Genomic DNA, 26,079 nt, shown 5'->3' on the forward strand with positions numbered 1-26,079 from the left:
TCCATTGGTTATGCATACATGCATACAGTTCTTTGGTTCATCTCTTTTCATCCCCCCAGCACCGTCTCTCTGAGACCTGTCAGTCTGTTTCATGCCTCCATGCCTCTGGACCTACTTTGTTCATCAATTTATTATGTTCATTAGCTTCCACTTATAAGTGAGATTATGTGATGTTTGTCTTTCTCTCTCTGGCTTATTTCATTCAGCATAGTACTCTCCAGGTCCATCCATGCTGTCAAAAGGGGTAAGAAATTCTTTTTTTTTTTATAACTGCATACTAAATATTTTTAAAAGTAAATATATACATATATGAAATACTGATAGTTTTGTACTATAAAGAAATAAGCAAGAACCTACTTCATTAAGGGTGGCCAGGAAAAACCCTTCTGAGGATGTGAGTCTAAACTGCATCCTGAGGGGAGAGGGGAGGAGGGGGTTGGGTAGAGGAGGGCAAAGCGTGGGAAATGGGAGATAGCTATAATATTGTCAACAATATATATATTTTTTTAAAAATGAAAACTGGGAAGGAACTAGACCCAGCAAGTGCTCAACGTGAAGAGTTAGGGGCTGATCGAAGTTCAATGCCCTGGGCAGGAAGAACTTAGTGTCTCCTGGGAACTGGCTGAAGCTCGTGAGGCCCAGCAGAGGAGAGAAGGCTGTCAAGACACGATGGAGAAGAGACAGGCAAGTCCAAGGGTGCAAGGTCCTCCCAGGCCTTGCTAAGCAGTATTTCAGTTTCTAAATAAGGTGAAAACCTATTGTAGAGCTTTACTCGCAGAAGGAACGCATTTCAATTTACGCTTTACATCATTTTGGCAGTTTACAGGGTTATATTCGATCCCAGGGCGCAAACACACATGCTATCACAATGGCTCAGCAAGAGGGAGTGGCTTGTGCTAGCTTGGTAATATCAGAGAGAGAGAGAGAGAGAGAGAGAGAGAGAGAGAGAGAGAGAGAGAGAGAGAGAGAGAGAGAGAGAGAGAAGAGAGAAAGGAAGAGGAATTCTAGGTATCTCTGTTCTTTCTGAGAGGCACAGTCTTCACCCATGTCCTGGGAAGTCTCTTTATCATGGGAAATTTATCTGGGGAAAAACTGTGCTATGAATCATATCTTCCACTGTATGATGAAGTTCAGGGAGACGAGAGAGACCTGCTTTAAATCTCAGCCTGGCCATGTCCTGGATACAGGACGTCGCACAAGTTACTTAACACCTGTGAGCGGCAGCTTACTCATCTCATCGGGAGCCTGGGAACAGCACCACCTACACGGCACAGAAGAGGTGTGAGGTTTAAATAAGGTTTGCATCAGCCTGTACATTGTGTGAGCACAGATGCTCTGCAAATGTCCATATGCAAGCCCCGCCCCTTTAGGAACCGCATTTTCTAAATGGACTGAGTGGAGGAAATATTTAACACCGAGGAATACATTTCTAATGGTGGAATTTCAAGCATCAACATACGGGAGATATTTTGAGGTAGGAAAGCATTCCCCTAAAACCAACTGTTTATCCCACCAACCAGGGCATAACGAAGCCTTCATATTACTATAAATATTTATGGAAAACTGGATCTTCAGAAAAATAAACTATTATGTTCATGAATTCTGGTTAAAATACAGAGGTAGTTAATACAATCCAGCTTCAGCATGAAACATTACTTTCAACCATAAGGCTTACTAAGAGACAATAAAATACACAGTATTTTATGAAGCCAACAATTATTCTTACAGTAACAAAACTGTACTTACAGAAGGGAAAGATCAGAACAGGATTTTCATTAGAGCACACGTTAGAATAAATTCTTGCAACAGCTAGGTTTAAAAGTGCCATTTTAAAATTAACCTTTAAAAGCTGATGTTTGCTTATTTGCTAAAGAATAAAGCAGTAGACTACAGAATGCTTTTAAGGCTCACTACCACTGACATTTCACTTATAAATGCTTCATTCTATGTGTAGTGGGCTCAATATAATTAGTGGCAGGGTTTATCTAATTTTGGTCTTTTTTTAATTATTAAATTTTCAACATTTGGGACAATAAAAGTTTATCCTATATCTACCTTGACATACTTCTGAATTTCCTAAGATTTTTAAAAATTTAACAAAAAAACATATTCCCATTCAGATGAACATCATGATACAAACTGGAAAAGCGTTGCTTCATCCACATTAGCTAACTTGTTTTTTCTGCCTAATACTTCTTTTCCTTCCAGTTTATTTACTTGGAAAATAGAATAAAAAGATGAGAAAGGAAATATCTGAGCCAATGTTGGTTAAGACAACTTATTCTAAATAATAATTCGTACAAGAGGGAGGGGAATGAGGGCTCAGGCAGGACATTACACATCAATTCTTCAAGGCATCCAGGAGAGCAGTGTAATCCGTGGTTACCACTGGGCTGAGCCACACCAACATGGATAACTGAGGTTGTATGACAGTATCTGCTCAACTGCATCGGGCCCCTACCATGCCAGCTGTTAAATAGTTTTACAGCACTCAGCCTACATCGCCTCTTGGCCTGGGACGAAACCCAGTCGGTCTCACCTCTCCCTCAGAGGCTCTTCATTTGAAAGTTGCAGTTCATGTTCTCTCTGCAAGTGTCTTTATTCATATATGCATGCTACCCACGCCTGTCCACTTAAGTCACTCAAAGAAACCCAGATGGTCAGTTTGGGTCCCTTTGTTAATATTTGGGATATGCTCACAAAGTTCACAGTAGCCACCCCGGTACAAATCATATTAGAAAATGGTGAAGGAATGAGGGGGAAAACCCACTAGACTGAGGTTTAAATCTTGGTCTTTCTCTTTCAGTAACAATCCTGAGTCTTGGATTCGTCATCTGTAAAATGGAAACCAGACTATTAACCTCACAGGTTGTTGTAAGAATTAAATGACAGGCTGCATGTCAGAATATCTGATTACTACACACAGGCGCCCCAAAATGCCCGCTGACTCTGGACCAATTCACTAGAAGATCATAGTTTGCATTTCTAGGTTCACAATTTAAAAAGAAATTAAGACTTTAGAGGGCGGAGGCAAAGGCACGATTAGAGGGTTCGAAGATAAGACCTAAAGGAAGCAGTTAGCACTTAACTTACAGGAAGGGAAAAGATCACTATTTAATTGGCCATTATTTTTAAGATAAAAGAACAGGGGAAGAGAGTGGGTTAAGATGAAGGGCCAAGGATTTTGGTTAAATAAAAAGAATTTCAAGAGCACATTATTAAAATGAGAAAGTAGCAAAGATACGAAACGAGCATAAATAGCTTCTGAGATGGATAGATCCCATCAGTGGTGATGAGCTTATCTTACCTGAAGACTACGCAACGACCCCCAACCCCCACCCCCGGGTCTGTTGTTACCTGGGAATTCCAAGGAGAAGCAGGAGAAACTGGTAATCGGAGAACTGAAGTCCTTAGCAGCTCCTGCTCAGATTCCCTACAGCTCAGGCATTTGGGCCTCAATTTCCTCATTTGCAAAATTAGAGGGTTTGATTGTGAGTCTCTCTCAGTTATTAAAAAAATAGGATTCTCGTTGAATATGGTTTGTGGCTGAGCTACATGGCAAGAATACAGGAGGTGAGCCATGGGCAGGCAGCAATGACTACTTACGCTGAGGCAGAGCAGTGTGGTGGCATTACTACAATGCAGTAAATTATGGCTTTGATGTACTAAACAGCATACCAAGGAGTCTAAAATTTTCTAAGCAGTTTGACAAGATGTTCACTACCAGGAAACAGCCTACCTATCTAGGTCACTACTCATGGAAGCATAATCAAATAACAATTATACGTTCTACTGTATGTTATCAAAATACCACAGATAACTTTTGAAGGTCATTTTTAAAAACCAGCACAGATATTACTGACATTGTGTTTTGCTTATGAGAATAAAAAATATTTGCACTGTCAGAACATGTGGAAATTAATAGTGAGAAAAAAAGATGCTAAACAGTGCTAGGCTATAGAGGGATGAATTCATTATGACATGTCAACCAGGTACTCTAGATAAAGAAGGTATGTTTTTTTCATAGATATAGATGTAGATATAGATATAGATATGCTATAGATATAGATAGGTATCAGAGAGGAAGGGAGAGGGAGAGAAATCAATGATGATCGGCTGCCTCCTGCACACCCCGCACTGGGGATCAAGCCTGCAAACTGGGCATGTGCCCTGCCCGGGAATTGAACCGTGACCTCCTAGTTCATACTTTGATATTCAACCACTGAGCTACGCCAGCCAGGCAGAAGATATGTTTTATATTCATCTGTTAGTAAAGGTTCATCATAAAAGCTCTTAATATTCTCGCTTAAAAATTAACTCACCAAATAAAAATATTTTGTGAAATACAACATGAAACTTAGTGGTTTCCAGCTGCCTACCTCTGAGAGGATAGTCAATCCTATATAATAAAAGGCCAGCATAACGACCGGAACGACCAGAAAACTGAACCACCACAGCCCCTCGCCCCCAAGCAAGCGGTTAGGGGCATCAGGTAGGCAGGCAGAGTGGTTAGGGGGGATCAGGCAGGCAGACGAACAGTTAGGGTCAATCAGGTAGGCAGGCAAGTGGTTAGGGGTGATCAGGAAGGCAGGCCAGCAGTTAGGGGCGATCAGGTAGGCAGATGGCCCCTCCCCGGGCTTGCTCCGCTCCCCAGCAAAGAAAGAGGGAGGTCCAGGCCACCTGCATCGACTCTGTGGCAGGTGTGCGGCCGGCCAGCGCTCACCCCGCAGAGGGAGGCCCAGGCCAGCTAAGCCATTGCACCCTATGCCTGTCACCTGCAGAGGGAAGCCACCGGTGGCAGGGGAGGAGGGGGCAGCACTGCACAGATGGCAAGCAGTGGCAGCAGCGGGGGTGGGGCAAGCTGCCTGCAGCCTGGGGAAGGAAAGCCCCAAGAGGCCCTGATCTCAGGCCAGGTCTAGGGACCCTACCCGAGGGTTCCCAGATTGTGAGAGGGTGCAGGCTGGGCTGAGGGGACCCCCCCGCCAAGTGCACAAATTTTTGTGCACCGGGCCTCTAGTAAAACATAAAAGAAAAACTTACTTTCCAGCAGCATACTCTGACACCTAAAAGCACTTAAATAAAAAAGCACTTAATTCTGAAAGGCTTTCCTTAAGGCAGTGATGGGCAACCTTTTGAGCTTGGTGTGTCAAACTTCGCCAAAAAACTGAGCATAACTCGGGTAGTGTGTCACTTTGAGGAAAAAACTAATTCCAAGACTCTAGTCGCAAATGTTTCATCCCCAGGAGCAGCAAATGTTTCATCCTCGGCATGCGGCCGCGTGTCATCAGAAATGGCTATGCGTGTCAGTGCTGACACGCGTGTAATAGGTTCGCCATCACTGCCTTAAGGTCACCTGGACTAAGAACTTCAGTATTTCCCATATGAGAGAAGCCTTAGACTTTTCCAGGTTATTTAATTTTTAACTTCAGGTACAGAAATAATACTTTGGGGGGGGGGGGCAGATAAAATAAATGACCCACAAAGAAAACTAAAAATTTTGTATACAAGAAAGTTTTGGCTAATTCAAAAACAGGCAGAAGGCTCAATAAACACAGACTAAATAAACTATATTAACTGATTACTTGGTAGAGGAAATATCAATGCTACAAGTAACACATCTTAAATCTCATTAAAAGCAAGTCAAAACCAGCACAGTTCTAAAACAGACGCACATTCTACTATTACACCACAGTGGAATTCACCATCCTGGTTAGAAACGTGAGCATCTGCGGCAGAGATGACTTTGTGGGCTCTTAGTATCTTACCATAAACAATAGACTCCCCTCACTCTTACAAAAAGGATTTTCATTGAAGTTGGTAAATTAAATGTCTAGAAAACTGATTCTTTCAACCTGATTGTTTCGACTCTGAGTACATATAGAAATGCCAAAATGACTAAGAGAAAGAAAACAAAACGTCTGTATTTCCATATTCACTGTTAAGCATTCACAAGTGTCAAAAGCCTTAACAACTTTCTGAAAATGCAGAGAAGATACGCGAGCTGTCATACTAAACTGTGCATTCTGCTTGGTTCTGTATGAACGCATTTCTTCCTCTTTTTTAAAGGATACCATTAATTTTCTTAACAACAGCCATTCATCGCCCAATTTCCTTTCAATATTGTACAAGTATTTTTCTGTGGATTCTATTAGGCAATGTGAGAAAAGCATTACAGAAAGGACCTTAACCACCGCTCAAAACCATCCTTAGTACATTTTATGTGAAATGGAGAACGCATCCACGAAATTACCTGACAAGCGATGTGCACGAGGTAGACCAGCTCTTTCGATTCGCAGCCGTTTTTCGTTACATCGTTCTGCTCTTCTGACAGGGAGAGCTGTGGCAAAGAAGAAAGGGCAGAGAGGGGGAGAGCTGTGACTAGTGAACAAGAACAAGCTAAGCGTTCAGTACTACTTGCGTTCTCACATCAACTTGATGGAATCAGGTGTGCCTTAGAGCAGAATTCTACTACTTTAGGGCAGATCAAGATTTTAAAAAGGATGTGATTCTAAGAATTGTAGCTTGTATCTAAACAAACACGTGCACAACAGCAGCAAATAGAACACATTCGCTCCAGGGCAGGTCTTCATGCCCTTACTTTATAGCCCAGCGGGAAGGAAGGCACCAGGAGCTACGGAGAGGCAGGTGACCAGCTGGTCTACCCGGGCTCAGCTCTATTACAGCGACTGCAGACTGGGGCCCGGAGAACAGCGTGGGCTACAGGTACGTTTTATTGTAGACTCGCCATGCAGGTCTGCACACTGAATTTTATTTTTATTTGAACAACAAAACAACATTTAGAAACTGAGCGGTGTTATATGGGGAAAAAAAATACCGATTTCTAGGCTTCTATTGAAACGTCAGGAAATCTGAAGTATTGGACCCATATTCTCACATGGGCAACAACTGGCCGGAGCTGAGAGGTGACCGGCCCCTGTGAATGTGTGCTCCAAGACACTTTGCCACCGAATTGATTCCTCTTTATTTTTTCACCAGCATCGAGGCTGAATGTTAACTGCCATCCACCGTGCTGCTTGCTTTGCTATTTCTTACCCCACTCATGGCACTCACTCACCTTACCTGCCTGCCCTAACTAGGGATGTGCATTGGCAAACTCTGTGCCAGAATCAGACAGCCCTGAGTTCAAAAGTAGCTGGTTGTGCAATATTGATCGTCCTACTTAATCTCTCATCTGGAAAATGGAGATGATGTCACGATAACTATTCTCGAGTTTTTGAGTATTAAATGAGATAACATGAATTAATTACTCACTGAGGCACCTAGCACTCAGTGAGTACTTAATAAATTTACCTATTATTACAGTTAAAGTTATCAGAAATATAAGGATGATGAAGATATGTTGTGTTTTTGAAAGCAGTATCACAAAAAAGTATTAAAAAAAACCCACCTTTATAAGAGATAAAAATCATTCTCACATTAACCAAAATAAACCAGATGAACTACAAAGTCATAGGGGATTTTTCAGATGAAAAAAAAAAAAAAATGAAGGGTGAAATGAAACCTAAATGAATTAAGTTGAAGAAAGTGACAAGACTTTCATGAGACCAAAGAGGTCAATGGATGTGTTTGGAAGCCTGGAAAAGACACAGGAGGGTCAAGAACCTGCCTCAGCCAAGGTCAGGAGAAACCAGCCAAACCCTGACTGGCTGCAGAACACCTTGTAACAGAGTCCACGCCCGCCCACCCACTGGTTTCCACAGGTATTCATTCAAGTGTCTGAGGTCAGTCCATAAAGCAATATAGGAAAGCTTTATGCCCACAGGATGGGGAAGAATTTCTTGGCTGCAACATGGATAGGGAAAAATAAGAGACTGACTACTACATCAAAAATTTTAGAGTTATCACAAAAGGGACACCATAATCCAACTGAAAAGGTGCGTTACAAACTGGGATAAAAATATTTGTAATACACATTTGGCAGATTTTTAAGCTATCACATATAAGGAAAAAAAATGAGATAGGTATATGCCTAACCCAAACATCTTGAAAAATATCTGGAATTTAAGTAAGGGTCACTAATTATTTGATGAATGACTGAATAAACAAACATTGTCTCATTGGAATATAATACTTTCAAAACTAAATTCATCATCTTTCTTCACATATTCTCTTCTTCCTCCTTAATTCCCAAAGTAAATCAATAGTATAACATAACTGATAGTGGGGAAGGGCACGTAATAAGAATAGAGCCACAGTTGTCTAATAACTATTCACTTACTAACTATAGATGAGAAGTTTTCTTACAAACTCCGGGAAACTGACGGATGAAAGAAGGCTGTAAAAAGATAAGATGCCTCCTGGATGGGTCCATTATGCAGAAAAGAAACACATTTTGAGAACAGACCAAGGACAAGACACGCTTTGATTTGGTTGCTGTGCCCAGACCCTGACCCTCTTCAGGAGTTTGCCTTAGGAACAATTCTCCAGTCCCAGGAACGGGCTGAGCTGTTTGTAGCATCATAGAAGATTTAGCCACCTTACTATGGGTCTTTGAGCTCCTGAAGGCCCAACTGCAGACCCCCCCTTCCCCCTTCCATGTTATGCTCCCAGCTGCACGTGCTATCTTCTCCCTCATCCTACCTAATAATAGACAAATATGCAAATTGACCATACCTCCGACACACCAAGCCACACCCACCATCCAATCAGAGTGAGTATGCAAATTAACCCATCCAAGATGGCTACAGCCACAGAGAGCAAGGTTTCCCAGGCAACAGAGGAAAACAAGCTTTCCGCCCGCCGTTGCAGGCCTAAGCCTCCACTCAAGCTACAAAGTTTCAATTATAGAAGGTAAACAAATTCAAACAGAAATGGCATCAGAATGGAGCTTGAGAGAGCAGGCCAGGGTTGCCACAGGCAACAGGGGAAGCAAAGCTTTCCGCTCACCCTGGCCGGGCCCACCCGCTTAAGGCAACAAAGTTTCAATTATAACCCCAACAGAAATGGCTGCCGCCTCGGAAGGAGCCCCAGGCTTGGCTCGGCTCCAGGCTACACAGTTTCAATTGTAGAAGGAAAATAAATTCCAGATACCAGGGCCTCTGCTTGGGTTGCCAGGGGGCGTGGCCAGCCTGCAAACCACCACAGGCCCCTCGCTCAGGCTGCCCCACGCCCCAAGGGAACCCCCACCCTGATCAGGGACACCCTTCAGGGCAAACCAGCTGGCCCCCACCCCTGTACCAGGCCTCTATCCTATCTAATAAAAGAGTACTATGCAGATTGATCATCACTGCAACACACAATATAGCTGCCCCATGTGGTCAAAGATCCTGCCCCCATGTGGACACAAGATGGCTAGCAGGAGAGGGCAGTTGGGAGGCACCCGGCCTGCAAGGGAGGGCAGTTGAGAAGGACCAGGCCTGCAAGGGAGGGCAGTTGGAGGTGATCAACCCTGCAGGAGAGGGCAGTTAGGAGTGACCAGGCCAGCAGAGGAGGGAAGTTGGGGGCAAACAGGCTGGCAGCGGAGTGGTTAGGGGGTGATCAGGCTGGCAGGCAGAAGCGGTTAGGGGCAATCAGGAAGGCAGGCAGGCGAGCAGTTGGCAGCCAGCAGTCCTGGATTGTGAGAGGGATGTCCGACTGCCCATTTAGGCATGATCCCGGTGGGATCGGGCCTAAACGGGCAGGCGGACATCCCTCAAGGGGTCCCAGATTGGAGAGGGTACAGGCTGGGCTGAGGGACAACCCCCCCTCCGTGCACAAATTTCGTGCACTGGGCCTCTAGTGTGTTTATAATCAGCCAACTGGCGAGGGGGTTTAGAGCAGAATTTCCAGGGTGACTGACTGCTCTCCCATACTGCCGGCAGTATTGGAATAAACGCTCATATATGATTCAACCCTGTCTCTGTTTAATTTGGCTCAAGTAGTGACAGGCAGCCTCGGACCCATTGTGTCTGGTTTCATAGCCATTCACTGTTAACCAACCTAATCATCCTGGATTCATCTACCACTCCGCCTCTCCACATATCCTTTCTTTTTACATTCCCAGGGTCAAGATCTTATCTCAACTGTTGATTCCCTAATCTCTCTCTTTAGTCTCCCAAAACTTGCCTCTCACACCTCACCTGTTCCTTTTCCCCTTCTCCACTGCTTCTCCCCTGGGTCTGGGCCTCACAGTGTCTGGTCTAGACAATTGCAGGCTGAACATTCACCGTAGTCTTCCAACCGGTCTCTCTCCATTTCCCTCACACACTGATTATGGTACTTTCTTTACAAAATCTCTCAATACTTTCTCAATTCCTACTATGAAGGTAATTTAAATGCAAAGTGCAGAAGCTTAGATGAGCTTTGAAGAAAGGCACTTCTCCAAAGAGCTTCGAAACCACGTTTTCCCATAATCCTTCTAACCCATTCATCCCCTCCCCTCCCAGGTGCCTTTGTCTAAGCTGATTTTCCTTGTCTAAATGCTCTGCACTTCTATCTCTGCATATCCCAAATCTATGCCAGCTCCAATAAAGCCTTCCTTGAGTGCCACAGGAAGTAACTTCTCTTGCCTTGGAATGCCTATACAAGCACTCTCACAATATGTATTACATTTTTCTTAGGTGTGCTGGTACATTGCTTGTTTCCCCTGAGGAAAGAATCTCTTACAAGGTCTTCAATAAAAGCATTCTTGATGAATTGTCTGTTGGTTTTAAGACACCCTATGAACAAGTCAGAATGGCAAGGTTTTATACAGTGCCCACACTACATGTGCCAAGAGTACACATTATGAACAAGTGGGCTACATTTGCCTATTGAATGACATGAACGTAATGATTTGCATTATTTTTACTTCCTTCAAGTAAAACACCCTATCTCAGTGCTTTGTCTATAAGGAAGGGAGAACAGAATTTCCAAGTCCCATACTTCTATATTCCTTACAAATCTATTTTTGGAGTTATTTTTCCTATACTGAATTCACTTTTCTATCACCATGGTAACCAATCTGCAATTAGTGTTGTTAGGATCTTTAAAAATAAAACTCTATCCAGAAAACCTTCCGATATTCAGAAAAGTCCTTTCTCTACATGGAGCACGGAAATCAGTTTTGTAAGTCGGGGTAAAAATGCATCACCCCACCCGCATAGGTCATCAAAGCCTAATCAACAGATTTCAAATGGGGTAAAGAGAGTCCTTTTATTCATCTTTTATTTAGTTCTATTACGGTTGCAATTGCACTGTGACATACCTCTGGAGTTGGTACATTTCACCTATACGAGGTGTGGAAACATGAAAAATATTTCTGTTTCACAATATTATGTGGTCCACGCACTCCCACCGTCAACATCCTAACACATTAAGAGTGACAATACCACTTTAAAACTGAGTCGAGAATGCCAAGTGGGAAAAATATATATTAGAGTTACATTTTAGGTGAGTAATAAGTGAACTAAGTTCTAATTTCAGCATATAAGGCAAAAATCAATAATAGACAAAACTGCACTTCAAATTCCTTTGGAAAAAGCTAGACCTACACGCATCTTCATAAGCCTCACAGTCCACTTTTCCTTCCAGACTTGGGAGAGAGCACCGTTCCTATGTTGAAGGCCAGGTTTGCTCATCTCCAGACACTAGAATCCCCCTCAGCTCAATGAGATGCCCGCAGCATGCAGAACACATGGGAAATGAGATCGAATGACACACCAGCAGAATCACATCCCCTGTCTTACAGAACCTCACTCCAGAACATACACTTGTCAGGAAAGAGTGCTTCGTGGGCATTTTCACATTTCTGTGAGGTCAGGACTTGCTGAGCACACGGCTTTGGTACCTGGGTTATGACTGAACAGCAAACCTACAAATAGAGCCCGCTCGTGAGAGAAGAGTTTTCCTCTCTCCCAGAGCCCTGTGCTTACATCCCAGGGTGTTAATGAAGCAGAGAGCGTTCCTCCCCACCACCACCCACCCCTGCTCCCCAGAGGATCTGTTTACATTCCAGATCAATAGTCTCTCTCTCCACACCCAGAGGGGCAAATGGACAAAGTGCCAGCTATCCTATAAGCTCCAGGCTTAACCTAATTTCAGAGTTTGTCTCTTGTGGTAAACCTGGTTCTCAGTGCAGCCCCCGTGGAGAACCAACACAAGGTACTCTATAAATAAAAGGTCTGATCTCTGATCTAGAGACTGATGTTTTTGTTAGAGTGTGGGCATGTGTATCTATAACTGTGGCAAGGTGACTTGTTAGCTTATAAGTAGAGTAACACGTCAGCCCTTGACAGTTTCAGACTCAATAATACTTCCTTATGAGCATATTCAGTCAAGTTCTTGGAAGTCCATTACATGGGTAATGTGACTCCGATTTCTGATGTATTTTCTCATTGTTCAACCAACTGTTACACACCTAATTCTTGGGCAGGATAATATCAAATGAGACATGTGATGACAGCAGCCACAATTAAGTCACCACATGAACTTTTTCATTGCAAATCCTCCCCTTAAATGACAATGATTTCCTGGCATGAGAGCCAGTATTATTACTACAGAATGTGAAAAAAAAAGGGGGGGGAGCTTAAGTTTTTATTTGTTTTGGGTTTGAGGAAAACTTAACTTTTTGGTAGGGGTGAGAATAGTAAAATTACCACAGCTTTTGTTTCAAATGCTTTTACACATATGTACTTCTATATAAGATTTTTTTTTAAAGCTGGAAATATCTACAAGTTACTCTTGAAACTGAGAGTAGCATTAACGGGATGAAAGAAAGAACCATTTCATTGGCTTAAGTCATTTTTATTAATGACTGAAAGTCTCACAGACATGGACCCAAACTTATTGCTGATTCACTTTTCTAATAAACTTTAATGGACCAGAGAAGTTAAGAAATTTATTTTAAGATCACACAGGTTACATTGCACTATTGTGCATCATACTCTTTCACCTTTAGCAATATTAACTATGTAAGACATTTTCAAACGGTGGCTTATTCCTTCCTGTTAAAACCAGCAGTTTTGCCTAACTGGTTTGGCTCAGTGGATAGAGCGTCGGCCTTCGGACTCAAGGGTCCCAGGTTCGATTCCGGTCAGGGGCATGTACCTTGGTTGCGGGCACATCCCCAGTAGGGGGTGTGCAGGAGGCAGCTGATTGATGTTTCTCTCTCATCGATGTTTCTAACTCTCTCTCCCTCTCCCAGTTCTCTCTTTCCAAGCACTACACAATAACACGCAGATGGCTCCTGGCTGCGATTCACACACAGACCCCCTCCACTTCCCAGCTGTGATCTTAGGTAAGTTCTTAAACTCTTCCTACCTCGATTTCCTCATCTGAAACTGGTATGAAGACTCAATCGGACAATATACAAATAGTACTTCGTCTAAATCTGGCTCACAGAAAACATTCAATAAATACAGGTTTGTATTTGATTATCATAATCCTGATAACTTCATCTAAAATGAAAAGTCAGGATTTGTGTTTCATATTATTTTTCCTCAACATTTTCACACTCGGGTCGAACATTACAACCTCTTTCCACATTTCTCAGGATCAAGGCAAGAGTGTGCCTGATCACAGAAAGCAACAGCAGCATTTCCCAGGCTCTTGCACAGTAACTTTAGCAGCGAAGGCTCAAGAAATAGGTATTAAATTCATACGTTTCCTATGCCTTATTTCTGGTAAGACCTGATCTCTTGGATTCAGGTTAATTTACCTTAATGCTTTATATCAGTGGTCGGCAAACTGCGGCTCGCGAGCCACAAGCGGCTCTTTGGCCCCTTGAGTGTGGCTCTTCCACAAAATACCACGGCCTGGGCGAGTCTAGTTTGAAGAAGTGGCGTTAGAAGAAGTTTAAGTTTAAAAAACTTGGCTCTCAAAAGAAATTTCAATCGTTGTACTGTTGATATTTGGCTCTGTTGACTAATGAGTTTGCCGACCACTGCTTTATATGAAATCAGACAAAAAGAAACATTAATTTCAGCTTCAGATGAGCAAATAATAGGAAATGCAAACCACACAATTGTTTTAGTGTCCTCCACACTAGATGGCGGCACCACACCAGCCACAGCAGGAAGAGAGCGAGTCCTCAAATGGGTAAAACAGAAGGAACTGATCACTGATATTTGCATGTTACAAGAGATATTTCCCTTCTCACTGAAAAATGTTTTCTGAAATTTGAATAAATCTTAGTTTTTGAACAATGGAAGATGATACAACAGAGAGAAGTGCAATAAAGATAATAAATTTACAAAATCTAAAACTATATGGTTTTATTTAAAACAAGAAGTCCTTTCTAGAAATTATCTTTTTTTCCTCCTCTGAGGTTTCAATTTCTCTAAACAAAACATAATACAATGCTATATATCAAAACCTATAGAGTTTGTTCAATGTACTATTCAGGGGGAAATTTTCCAAACTTAAATGCACTTATTAAAAAACAATAGCATAGCCCTGGCCAGTGTGGCTCAGTTGGCTGGAGCATCATCCCATGCAACTCCAGGTCGTGGGCTCGATTCCCAGTTAAGGCACATGCCTGGGTTGCAGGTTCAATCCTCAACCCCAGTTGGAACAAGTGTGGGAGGCAACCAATCGATGTGCCTCTCTCTCTCTCTCTCTCTCTCTCTCTCTCTCTCTCTCTCTCTCTCTCTCCCTCTCTCTCCTTCTCTCTCCCTCTCTCTCTCTTTCTTCTTTCCTTCCTTTCCCTTCCCTCCCACTCTCTCTAAAAATAAATGGAAAAATTATCCTCCTGTGAAGATATAAAAAAAGAGCCACTTATTTGTATTTTAGAAAACACACACAATAGCATAATACTGTAATAACTATGTATGGTGTCAGATGGGTACTAGACTTATTGAGGTGATCACTTGTAAGTTACATAAATGTCTAATCACTATGTTTGTATACCTGACACGAATATGTTAGTATAACATATATTATACTAGCACAGTGTATGTTAATGTGCCTGGTTTATTCCTGAAAAAAGAGTCGTGAAGAACGCACTTAACTCAGTATGTAGGAACCACTTCAAACATACCTGTATGCTGCCAAACTCAACGTTCTCGTAGTGGAAATGGGCGCATTCAGCCATCTTCGGAAAGTGGCCTTTGGTGAAGGGCAACCTGGAGTCCATGAAATAAATCAGTCAGAGGCAAGGCACCGAAACAGTGAAGAAATCGCTACGCCTCAGGAGAAAATAAAATGGTCTTAGGAGCTCATGCAAGCAAACTATTTAATAAGCACATGCGCATGAGCACACATATACCCACACACACACCCTTTCAGAAATACACTGAATCGAAGGGAGGTTACATGGAGTGCACGGGTCAAAAAAACTACAACAAAAATTAACAAGCATCACTCTCCTCTCCTCATCGTGTCCCAAGTCAATGCCCACAGGAAAACTATGCTGTCGGTGAATGTTATGGAAAGTGAGATGAGCCAGCTTCCAGCCAGAAGCAGCATTCCCACCACAGAACACACAGCCAGGCGTTACCTGTGCATGTTGTCGCAGCCCATCAGTCCTGGATTGGTGGGTCTGGATGCAGAACGAACATTTTTATCCTTGTCTTTTCTATACTCGCAATGAAAACACAGCTATCTAACCCTCTACCAGCTGACAGGGTGGTTTTTCTGCTTCAAACTGAAACAGATACCTAAAGGTATATTTCACTTGAGAGCCAACTACTGGCACCCATTCCCTACCCTTGTGAAGGCAAAGCTGAGATACAGCAATTCTCATAACTCAAACAACAAACTCGACTTTTCTAAATGGGTGAGAACACCTGCTAAAGGACATACTTGGCTTTTTCCTGTTGAACACATGCAGTCTAATAGACAATGACATAAAGTTGCAAGAACAAAATTAAAGTGTATTTTTAGACCAGAGCTAGTCTTCAAACCTAGCCCACTAACTGCTGTTTCACAATTTAAGGCTTAACAGTATAGTTCAATGTATGGACAGTAACAGCTTACTTAGTAAGAAATCTAAATAAAGGTTTTAACAGAACTAAAGTAAAGAACTCATTTCCATTTATAGGCATTCATTTCAAATCTGCGGTAAAGTTATACTTACTTTTTCACATGTTTAACCTTCATACTAGCTGTACTGCCACATGTCTTAAGGCTAAGGTCTCCCGGAATCTCAGGCACATCTGCTCCTCTTGCCTTAAAAATAATAAAGAAAAAAGATTTATGACTACGCCTTGAGTATGTTTTAAAAAGCAGAGTATAGTTCATTTTAATGGTTCTACTGACTCTGTACCAAGAGCAATACATATTGATTTAATAATCTCTTCTTAAAATTATAATTTACTGAGTTTTAATTATTAAGAATAAGGAAAAAATATTCACCTAATTTAAATATTTACCCTTATTGTATGAGAAAAAAATGTTCTGTTAAGAATTTTCATGCTCTTATACTCAAATTTCAAAATCAGCTATTATGTGTCTCACACACACTTAAACCTCCCCCAGGGAGTTGGTGGAATACAGTAACCTTGGTTACAATGATTAATAAAAGGTAAAATGGTAATCGGAACATAATTAGGGGATTACAACATGCATTTCTCACAACAGAAGTTGAAAGTGAGATTTATGTAATTCTTCCAAATTTATTCCTTCATCTGAGTTTTCATGTGGTGATTTTTTAACTATAGTGACACATTCAACTGCAAGGTTCTTCACACTCTGAACAAAATACATAGAAAATCTAAAAATCTATTAAAAAAAACACACCTATTTATGCTATATTATCCATGATTTGTAACCTTAATTATTCTAGCCAATGCCACCTGATGCAACAGGGGAGAATAATATGGGGTGAGCAGTTAAACTGAGTTAAGAGGAGATTCACAAAGATGTGGTAAATATATGCAATGGAATACTACTCAGCCATAAAAAAAGAAATCTTGCCATTTGTGACAACATGGTTGGACCCTGAGGACATTACACTAAGCAAAATACATCAGATCAAGAAAGACAGACAAGCCCTGGCCGGGTAGCTCAGTTGCTTAGAGCATCATCCGAATACTCCCAGGTTACAGGTTTGAGCCCCAGTCAGGATGCATACAAGAATCAACCAATGAGCCCTAACCGGTTTGGATCAGTGGATAGAGCGCCGGCCTGTGGACTGAAGGGTCCTAGGTTGCGGGTACTTCCCCTAGTAGCGGGTGTGCAGGAGGCAGCTGATAAATGTTTCTCTCTCATCGATGTTTCTAACTCTCTATCCCTCTCCCTTCCTCTTTGTAAAAAATCAATGAAATATATATATATATATATATTGCTTTATAGTAAGTCTTTAAATTGCTTTATAGTAAGTCTTTAAAACATATATATGAATCAACCAGTGAATGCAAAAATAAGTGGAACAACTTGATATTTCTCTCTTTCCCTTCCTCTCTCTTTAAAATCAATAAATAAAAATAGAAAGACAAACACCATATGATATCACTTATATGTGGCATCTAAAAATATAGGCACAAAAACAAAAGTTTATAAATACAGAGAAGAGATGGATGGTTGACAGAGCAGGGGGGTAGGGAGTGAGTAAAATGGGTGAACAGGGTCAAAATGCACAAACTTCCAGTTATAAAGTAAGGAAGTCATGGGGAAGTAACGTACACCCATGTGACTACAGTTAGCAGTACTGTGCTGCATCTGTGAAAGCTGCAGCTTTACTTAGTCAAGCTGGACATGTGGGAACACTATTGCTGCTGTGACCAGTTGGGGATCGGGCCTGAAGCAGGTCTGCCTTGGGGGCGGCCTGTCGTGTGTGGGTTCTTGGCTCCATACAGGGAAGACCTCACAGCACGAGTCCAGGTGATTTTGAGAGTAAGTTTATTAAAGCTGGGACAGTGACACAAGGAAGGGCTTAGGACAGAAGCAGCAACAGGAGAGAACCGAGGCTTTTCCACAGGTACCCTATCAAGGTCACGGTCACTACTGCTTGGTCAGCGCCTTAGTCATTGCAGCTGGTCCTGGCGTCACCCACCTGGTTTGCTGATTTTCTGGGCCTGGAGCTGGAATGGAGGCCTAGATGCTATCTCTAGGGAGGAAAGGTCAGGGGGCATAAACGACACCTAGGGCTTTCGGCCCTGGTGACTTTCCGTATCTGGCTCTAAAGTGCTCAGACCAGTTCATTCAGCTATCTGCCTCAGTTTCCCCATTCCACTTGCAAGGAATTTTCCTAGCTTTGCACTGTCCTGGCTCTCTATATTGATGCACACTGCTAAATAATCCTCCAGAAAACACTGATCCCATTTACAATGCTACCAACCACGTACATGGATGCCTATTCTCTCACAACCTCACAAACACTGAATATTATCCATCTTTAGCATTGCCATCTAATAGGACTACTTCATCTTTTTTTTCTAATTAAATAGATAAAAGATTCAATAAAGTTTCACACCTTTAGTGGGCATCTTTATTATTGTGTGTGTATACATACATACTTATTGTTAGATTCTGATTTTTAGATTTTTCAGAGAAAAGAACATTTTTAAGTTAAAGCTAGTCATATCTGTCTGACATATCAATATCAAGATTTAATAGCTTGCCATTAAAATTAATAACCTGCAAGATCTAGTCCGTACACTTCCTGATTTAAAGACTTACTATAAAGCAATAGTAATTTAAGTCAGTTGATACTGGACTGGAGTAAGGAAGGACAAATTAAATAAATATAACAAAAAGTCCAGAGAAAGCCCACTTATAGACAACAAAACTTGACTTGTGAACAAAAGTAACAATGAAATTCAAAAGAATACTACTGTGTCAATAAATAATATTGGTGAAATTTTCTAAAGTATGCAACACAAGAATAAACCTTGAACCTTCACAAAATCCACTCAATGTGAGGATTAATAATGCTGCTAAAATTAAATACAGACGAATAACTTTAACATAAGTGAAAGTGCCTTAAACAGGAAATAAAAACGTATTACTTATAGAAAAAAATAAATTTGATTACATCAAGATTAAAAACAAGTCATTTAAAAAGAGCTCCTTATAATATATTAAAAACTAACAACCCAATTTTTTAAATGCCAAAAAATCTAAACAGGTATTTCATAAAAGATGATGTCAAATGGTCAATAATTGTAGATACTCAATGTCATTACTCATCAAATAAATGCAAAATTAAACCATAATGGGATAATACACACTCTCCAAAGAGCTAAATTTTTTTTAAAAAAATTAAAATACCAAAGTTGGCAAAAAAAAAAAATAGAGCACTAAAACTCATTTATTGCTGATTAAAGTGTAAAATAGTAATAACCACTTAGGAAATTTGTTTGATAATTCCTATTATGTTAAACATGAATCTACTACCTATAATCCTACAACTACACTCCCAAATATAGACCCAAAAAATACTCCATATGTACACAAATAAACATGTACATAAAGGTTCATAGCTTTCTTATAATCACCAGAAAATGGTCATTATAAAACACAAATAATACACAAAAACAGGGGAATAGCTGAATAAACTATAGAGTGTTTATGCAATGGAATGCTGTGCTTGAAAAAAATTATTAACATTAAAAACATGAATAAATGTAGGTATTACTACAGTATGTGACTGTGTGTGTTTGTATTAAAAATTAACAGAAAAAAAATGTCAATAGGAATTTTTGTGAAACTTCAGCTGGTTCTACATTTGTCTAAAATAGTTATAACTGGGAAAACAATGAGGAGTGAGGAAAGAATCGTATTTCAAAGAACATTTTTAAAAAGACTGTTTTCTAACTTATTTTATAAGTTAACACAGACATCAAAACCCCCCAAGAGACTTTCAACACCAGTGAGGACACGATTAAGGAAAGCTGTATAAATGTACAAACCAACTGTTTAAAGCACTCAAGTTCCACCACACAGAAAAGACATAAGAGGCTATGATCTTTAAAAGAAACAAATTATATAAGGTAAACTCCATATTCAGCCAAACCCCTGATAAAGAGAAAATCTCAATAGCAGCCAAGGGGGGGAAAACACATACACACATTACACTCACAGGACTACGTATGAGAAGAGCAGAACATGTGGAATGAGTTCTTTCCATTGCTTTTTAAAACAACTGTCAACATTGAGTTCTATATCCAGCAAAATTTATTTCAAAAAAAAAAAAATGGGAGGCTTCTAGTCTCTTCTACTGTTTATAACAAAAACTCTACAGAAAACAAAATGAAATAAAGTAAAAACAAGCAACTACTTGAGAATTCTTAAATATTTAATTAGAGTAAGTGGATTGGGATGCAAAGTCAAGACCTGAAGAATGACTAATAATATGCGGACAGTGTGTTTCCTGGATTCAAACCCTCCCCCCCGGCCCCCTGCCCTTCACCTCTTGGAATTGCCTAAGGAAAAGCTGAATCATGATATAAGTAACAAGCAGGACCATAAAACTCTAAGGAATTACAACATTCTGACTAGAATATGGCCCTTGAATATGGAAACAAATAGGTAAGAGCTTTCTTTCCTTCTTTTTTTTTTCTTTTTTCCTTTTCTTTTTTCTTCTCTTCCAAGGACAGACTGGGGAGCAACGCTTCAGCTGGACCATGGACACATAAGACCCTGAGTGAAAACCCATTCTTCTAACTAGAGAAATGATCAAAGGGGACTTTGTTGTGTAAAGACTGTAAGGATACTCCTTGTTATTTTTTTTCTCTCCCTGCTTAGGCCTGATGGCAGCCCCAGTCAGGAAAAACTGTGCAGTACGGAGACTAATACTCCTGGAGAACTCCTTCCTTCCAGCCAGAGAAACCAGGAAAAGCATCCTTTGAGAGGAGACAGTGGGTACCAAATCGAAACTGAACTGATGCTAAAACCACCAGCTAAACAAGTCCAGATAGAACCTTCAACCTAAACCCTACCAGGTTAATGCCTGGTAAGCCAAAAAAGTCAACATTCTCCAGAGGATTTCAAAAGGAGACAGTCTCACAACATGATATTCAAAATATCCATGACACAATAAAATATTACTTGATACACCAAAAATCTGTAAAATATGAGCAATTCCCCAAAGAGACACAGATACCAAATATGAGATGAAACAAATGTTGGACTTACCAAAGACTTTATAACATATACTAGAGGCCCAGTGCACGAATTCATGCACTGGTGGGGTCCAGCTGGCATGCCCCAATGGGGGCCATCGTGGGTGGGTGGGGGGCCTGCTGGGGGGTGGGGCCAGGCAGGGCAAGCGGCCACAGGCATTCTGGTTGTTCTGCCATTCAGTCTATTTGCATGTTCCCCTTCTATTATATAGGATCATAAACATATTGAAAAGACAAAAATTTCTGGGTGAAAATTGTAACCTACACAAAAAGCCCAAATTGTTAGGGAGGACCAGGGTCTCGAGGTCTGAGCAGTTCCTACTAAATGCTCTTGTTGCTAAATGTTAAGATGCAGCACAGTATTTTGCAGCTGCAGCTGTAAACAGAATGAGCTTGACAGGAACTCAACCAGATCAAGTAGCCAACTGTAAAGAAAGCAACATGTTATTAACCAAATAGTATGTGGGAAATAGTTTTACTCCTATCAAAATATGAAAAACTAAAAATATTTGAATGAAAAGATATGGCACAAAAGACACGAAACATTACTGCCTAGAATACGAATTAACAAAATCCTTTCATACTCTTTAGATACTGCCCCATAAGATAATAGTAAAAAGACAAGGCAAAATTCATCATAAAGATATTCATCAACATGAAAAATATAAAACAAACTCAAAGTCCTACTAATCTACGAAACATCAATAATATGTCCTGTATTATAGGGTATTATGTAGCCATTAACTTTGTTTATTAAGAGTTTTTCATTTAGCACCAATTATCTATATAATAAAAGCCTAAGCAACTGTTATAGCAGAACAACCAGAACGACCAGTCTCTATGATGTGCACTGACCACCAGGGGGCAGACGCTCAATGCAGGAGCTGCCCCCAGGTGGTCAGTGCACTCCCACAGGGGGAGCACCGCTCAGCCAGAAGCCGGGCTCATGGCTGGCGAGCACAGCGGCAGTGGCGGGAGCCTCTCGACTGCCAGCTTAGGTAAGGAGCGAGGGGTCCCAGACTGCAAGAGGGATGTGCAACAGGTGGACATCCCCCAAGAGTCCTGGACTGTGAGAGGGCACAGGCCAGGCTGAGGGACACCCCCCCACCCCCAGTGCACAAATTTCGTGCACTGGGCCTCTAGTGAATACATAAATTTCGCCCAGGCAAGTTTTATGCAGTATTAATGGTTTAAAAATTTTTGTAATTTCCATCAACTAATGGTATCATATATGTTAACTATATCATGAAGTACAAATACCAGAGAGAAACTATATAACACTGTGGTAGGAAAAATTCTAAAGAATTCTATAGAGAATCCCTGCCAAGATTCCCACGTCACTTCCTGGCTATTCAAACACTAACCTGAGCAATGCTGGGAAGAGATGGCTCAGATATCATTAAAATTCCAGGTCAGTGGATCTTAAAGCAGGAAAATTATCTGGGTGGGCCTACTTCCTAGTCTCCCAAGGCTTCTGCTGAAGCATCCCTCGGGAATACGCTGCTCATGAGAAGGCAAGCCCTAGAATTAAGTGCAAACTCTGCAGGTAGAGTAGGTAACTGGTGGGAAAAATACAGAGCTGACTCAGTGCACAGCCATCTCTCCTTCTCCCTTGCAACCATGTATTTCCATGTGCATGCTACAATCTGTTCCATATCCCATTTTGCAAATCCCAAAGCCCTCCCTATTTTCTCCTAGGGGAAACTGAATTCTCTTCCCCCTTCACAGCAATGTTTTAACCCCCTTCCAGGTGTCCCTACACTATGTCCAGCAGCTGGTCTTTCCCAGAGATCTCTTCCTTCCAGTGAATCAGCAATTCTTGCACCTATGACACTTCCCATGATGTACAATGGGAAACATTCAAGGTTCTCTTAACTGCAGCATCTTAATAATAAGGTAGAATGTTTATGTTAAGTAGGAAGGAGAGATAAAATTGTATATGGTTTACAATTATAAATCACAGTTCCATGCCTGATGGGAAAGGGGGATAGATAAACAAAGCATTATTCTTTGAAACTAACAATTTGGAACATTTTATGGAAGAAAATCATGTTTATATGATGTTGAATTTAAAACTCTCTGCATTGCAAGAAATCATGAAAGAAATATACCAAAATAATCTCACCACTGTGCAAAATGGGATTATAGTTGACAGTGTCTCTCTCTCTCTCTCTCTCTCTCTCTCTCTCTCTCTCTCTCTCTCTCTCTCAATTTTCTGCCTTTTCTATATAAGCATGTTTTGTGTTCATAAAGGAGAAGAGAGAAAAAGAGAGAAAGCAGGCTGGCTAGCTTTTCCCACCTCTGCATGTTACCTACCTTACAGCAACCATTTGCAAATGCATAACCAACTGCCATAAATAAATGAGATTATATCTTCTACATAACTCTAATGGGCAAAACTAGGTATCCATATTTAGGGGAGAATAAGAATAAAAACACATTTATAATGGGACGTACCCATACATATATACAGTCAACTGAAAAAGCAGTATTTGAATGGAAAATTCATTCTGCCAAGAAAGGCAAACAGGATTGCCAGTTTCCAAATGCAACCACAGTTTAATCACAGTAAATAAATGCAACCATCTCTGTAATGAAAAGTTTACAAAATTTTAATTAGTCTAAGTATTATTCCCTTTCTTACAAAGAAGAGACAACGGGATAAAATTTAATAATCATCATCCCAATACATCAGACAAGCTAAATTTATTAAATCTACAGTATATTACATTATCACTAAAATGATCCTTAAGGAATATCACAAAGAAATTCAATTAACTGAGTTATGTGTGAATATTTTCAAAAGAATTTTGTACAGCAAAATACGCTTGATGTTAAAAACATATTACAAAACAATTTCCTTCACTTATTTCCTCCAGTATGTTATCTAGACCTCCCAATGTGCAAGTGCTAAATAACAGAAATAGGACTCAGAGGAGGCAGGCAGGTTTAAGTATGTGGAAAATTCACAAATCATACAAGTAGCTATCAAATGAGCCCCAGGAGTAAACTATATAGTTATTCCTATTTAATTCTATATTTTGATGAGGAACAACAGGGTGGGAATACTAAAGCAAAAAAAAAAAAAAAAGATTTATGAAACTGATTATAAAACTAGTACTTTTGCAGCAAAGGAGTTGCCTTTAAAGTTCACTTCTACCAGAAAATATCTCCTTGGAAAGAGCATGCAACAGCTGGGAGGAGAATTATTCAGGAGCAATGTTTAAAATAATTTAAGAAAAATGATCAGCAAGTGCCATCAGAATAATAATACAAATTCTCTAGGCAACAGCGAGGCAATCAACTTAACAATTAACACACTGACATGTTAGCAAAATCCTAAAACATTCTGAAGTTTCTACTTTTCTATAATGCAGATTTATCTATTCACTCCTATCTGCCCCAATCATTAAAGATAATCCTACTGATTCAGCAGATATTTTCTGCTGAAAAGATGGGGTTCCACATTGCATATACTTTTACCAGACATTTTATGAAAAGATTCCTAGGAAAATCTAAAAACAATATGATTGACTTTGTAGGTACTTTATTCAGGTAAAGTACTGCTATTCTTCTGTGCTGCTAGAAAATGGTCTGTTTCTACACTTGAATTTTGTGCACCAGATCTACTAGCAAAAATGTGCATACAATGTTTAAACGTGTGTTATAAAAACATAAAATGTGAATTCTTCCTGGAAGAGGCAGGGTATGAATAGAAGGGTGGAAGGGGACCAGGAACCACAAATGATGGAGACAGTGAATTGGAAATATTCTACTAAAGGAAGAAATGGCAAGATTCTAGACTACCCATGACACCCCATTCTTCTAACTGCATCTGTTTTTATGTACTTCCTCCTTCAATATTTTACAAGCTTAAACATTTTTTTTGAAAAGTCATATAACAAATTCTATCAGTAAAAGTAACATCCAGATCACTTGAAGTCTTAAAGAGCATAATATTTGTAATGTAGTTTTTAGTTTAATAATTAACAAATAAATACTGAGTTTAGGACCAGTTCACCAGTTCAAAAGATTTTAGGCTTAACCTTATAAAACTACCCATTTCCAACACTTTTTAACCTATAAAATGAACGAGTTCATACATTCACCCTAATATAAATCCCAGAACTCCCAGGAGTGCATTAATTACCTTCCATAATTAACACTGCTTGATTCATGCCAGAGAATTCCCACAATTTTCAGCCAGAACCGAATGCACCATGGAAGGGGGTGGGCTTGGGGTTGTTTACTGAAGAGCATTGAATATACTGGCAGAAACTCAAAACCTGGGCTTTGCATATTAATCAATGGGTGCTTTTGTGATTGTTCACAAAGCAACTCTAAACAAAACATTCTGTTTTTAAAACTGAAATGATAAACACCATCAGTGTCTCTGAATTATGAGAAAATTCACCCATCAATCAAAAATGAATAGTTAAATATCACACAGTAATAAAGAGCTAAAGAAATTCATGGAAGGAGCATGTGCAAAGACTTTTTTTCTTCCTCTTATTCAAATGGCAAATGTTTTTATAACTGATGGGTAAAAGGAACCATAAAGAGTAGAGCAATATACAAAAGACACATCTCTTCCAAAATTACCTCTTCAAGATTATTCAGGAAGAATGACTATGCTATCAATCCACTTAAGAAAGCAGGCAATGTTGGGGGGGATATGGTCCAAATACAAGGGAGGTACTTTTGGAAAGCCTAAGAAAAATGTAATGGTCTAACTTTTGATTTAAAACAGAAATAAAAAACAAAAAAGAAGGGGAGAAGAAAACAAAAGAAAAAAAAGAAAATTCATATTAACAAATGAAATAAAGAAAAGCAGGGAAATTAGGGTGTTGTCACGGAAAAAAACAACTGATTCACTTTGTCCAGAGAATGACAGTTTCATTCGTTCAGAAAATATTTACTGAGAATTGACTATGCCAGGCACGAGGGACAAAGCGGTAAACCTAAGTGACAAAGTCCCTGTACTCAAGGAGCTTACAATCTCATGGGAAAGAAAGACAATTTTCATACAAATATTCAGTATTTCCAAACACTGTGGAGAAAACTAAAGAAACATAAGAAAGATAAGGAGGGCACGGTT

At 40.3% G+C, this 26,079-nt stretch overlaps 1 protein-coding gene across 2 annotated transcripts in view; it reads right to left on the bottom strand.

The window, feature by feature from the left end:
* Nucleotides 1-26,079, bottom strand: part of ARHGAP32 (Rho GTPase activating protein 32) — a 116,680-nt gene that overhangs the window by 65,454 nt on the left and 25,147 nt on the right. The window contains exons 3-6 of one of the 2 annotated variants that reach the window (XM_028146907.2): nt 15,995-16,086; nt 15,416-15,457; nt 14,957-15,041; nt 6,251-6,337 (exon numbers count right to left, since the gene is read on the bottom strand). In XM_028146907.2, coding sequence (XP_028002708.2) covers nt 6,251-6,337; nt 14,957-15,041; nt 15,416-15,457; nt 15,995-16,086 — 306 coding nt within the window. The remainder of the gene's footprint in view (nt 1-6,250; nt 6,338-14,956; nt 15,042-15,415; nt 15,458-15,994; nt 16,087-26,079) is intronic. The other variant, XM_008142545.3, reaches the window with a different exon arrangement.

Source organism: Eptesicus fuscus, chromosome 23 (genome assembly GCF_027574615.1).
Source record: "Eptesicus fuscus isolate TK198812 chromosome 23, DD_ASM_mEF_20220401, whole genome shotgun sequence".
In the NCBI taxonomy this organism is placed as follows: Eukaryota; Metazoa; Chordata; class Mammalia; order Chiroptera; family Vespertilionidae; genus Eptesicus; species Eptesicus fuscus.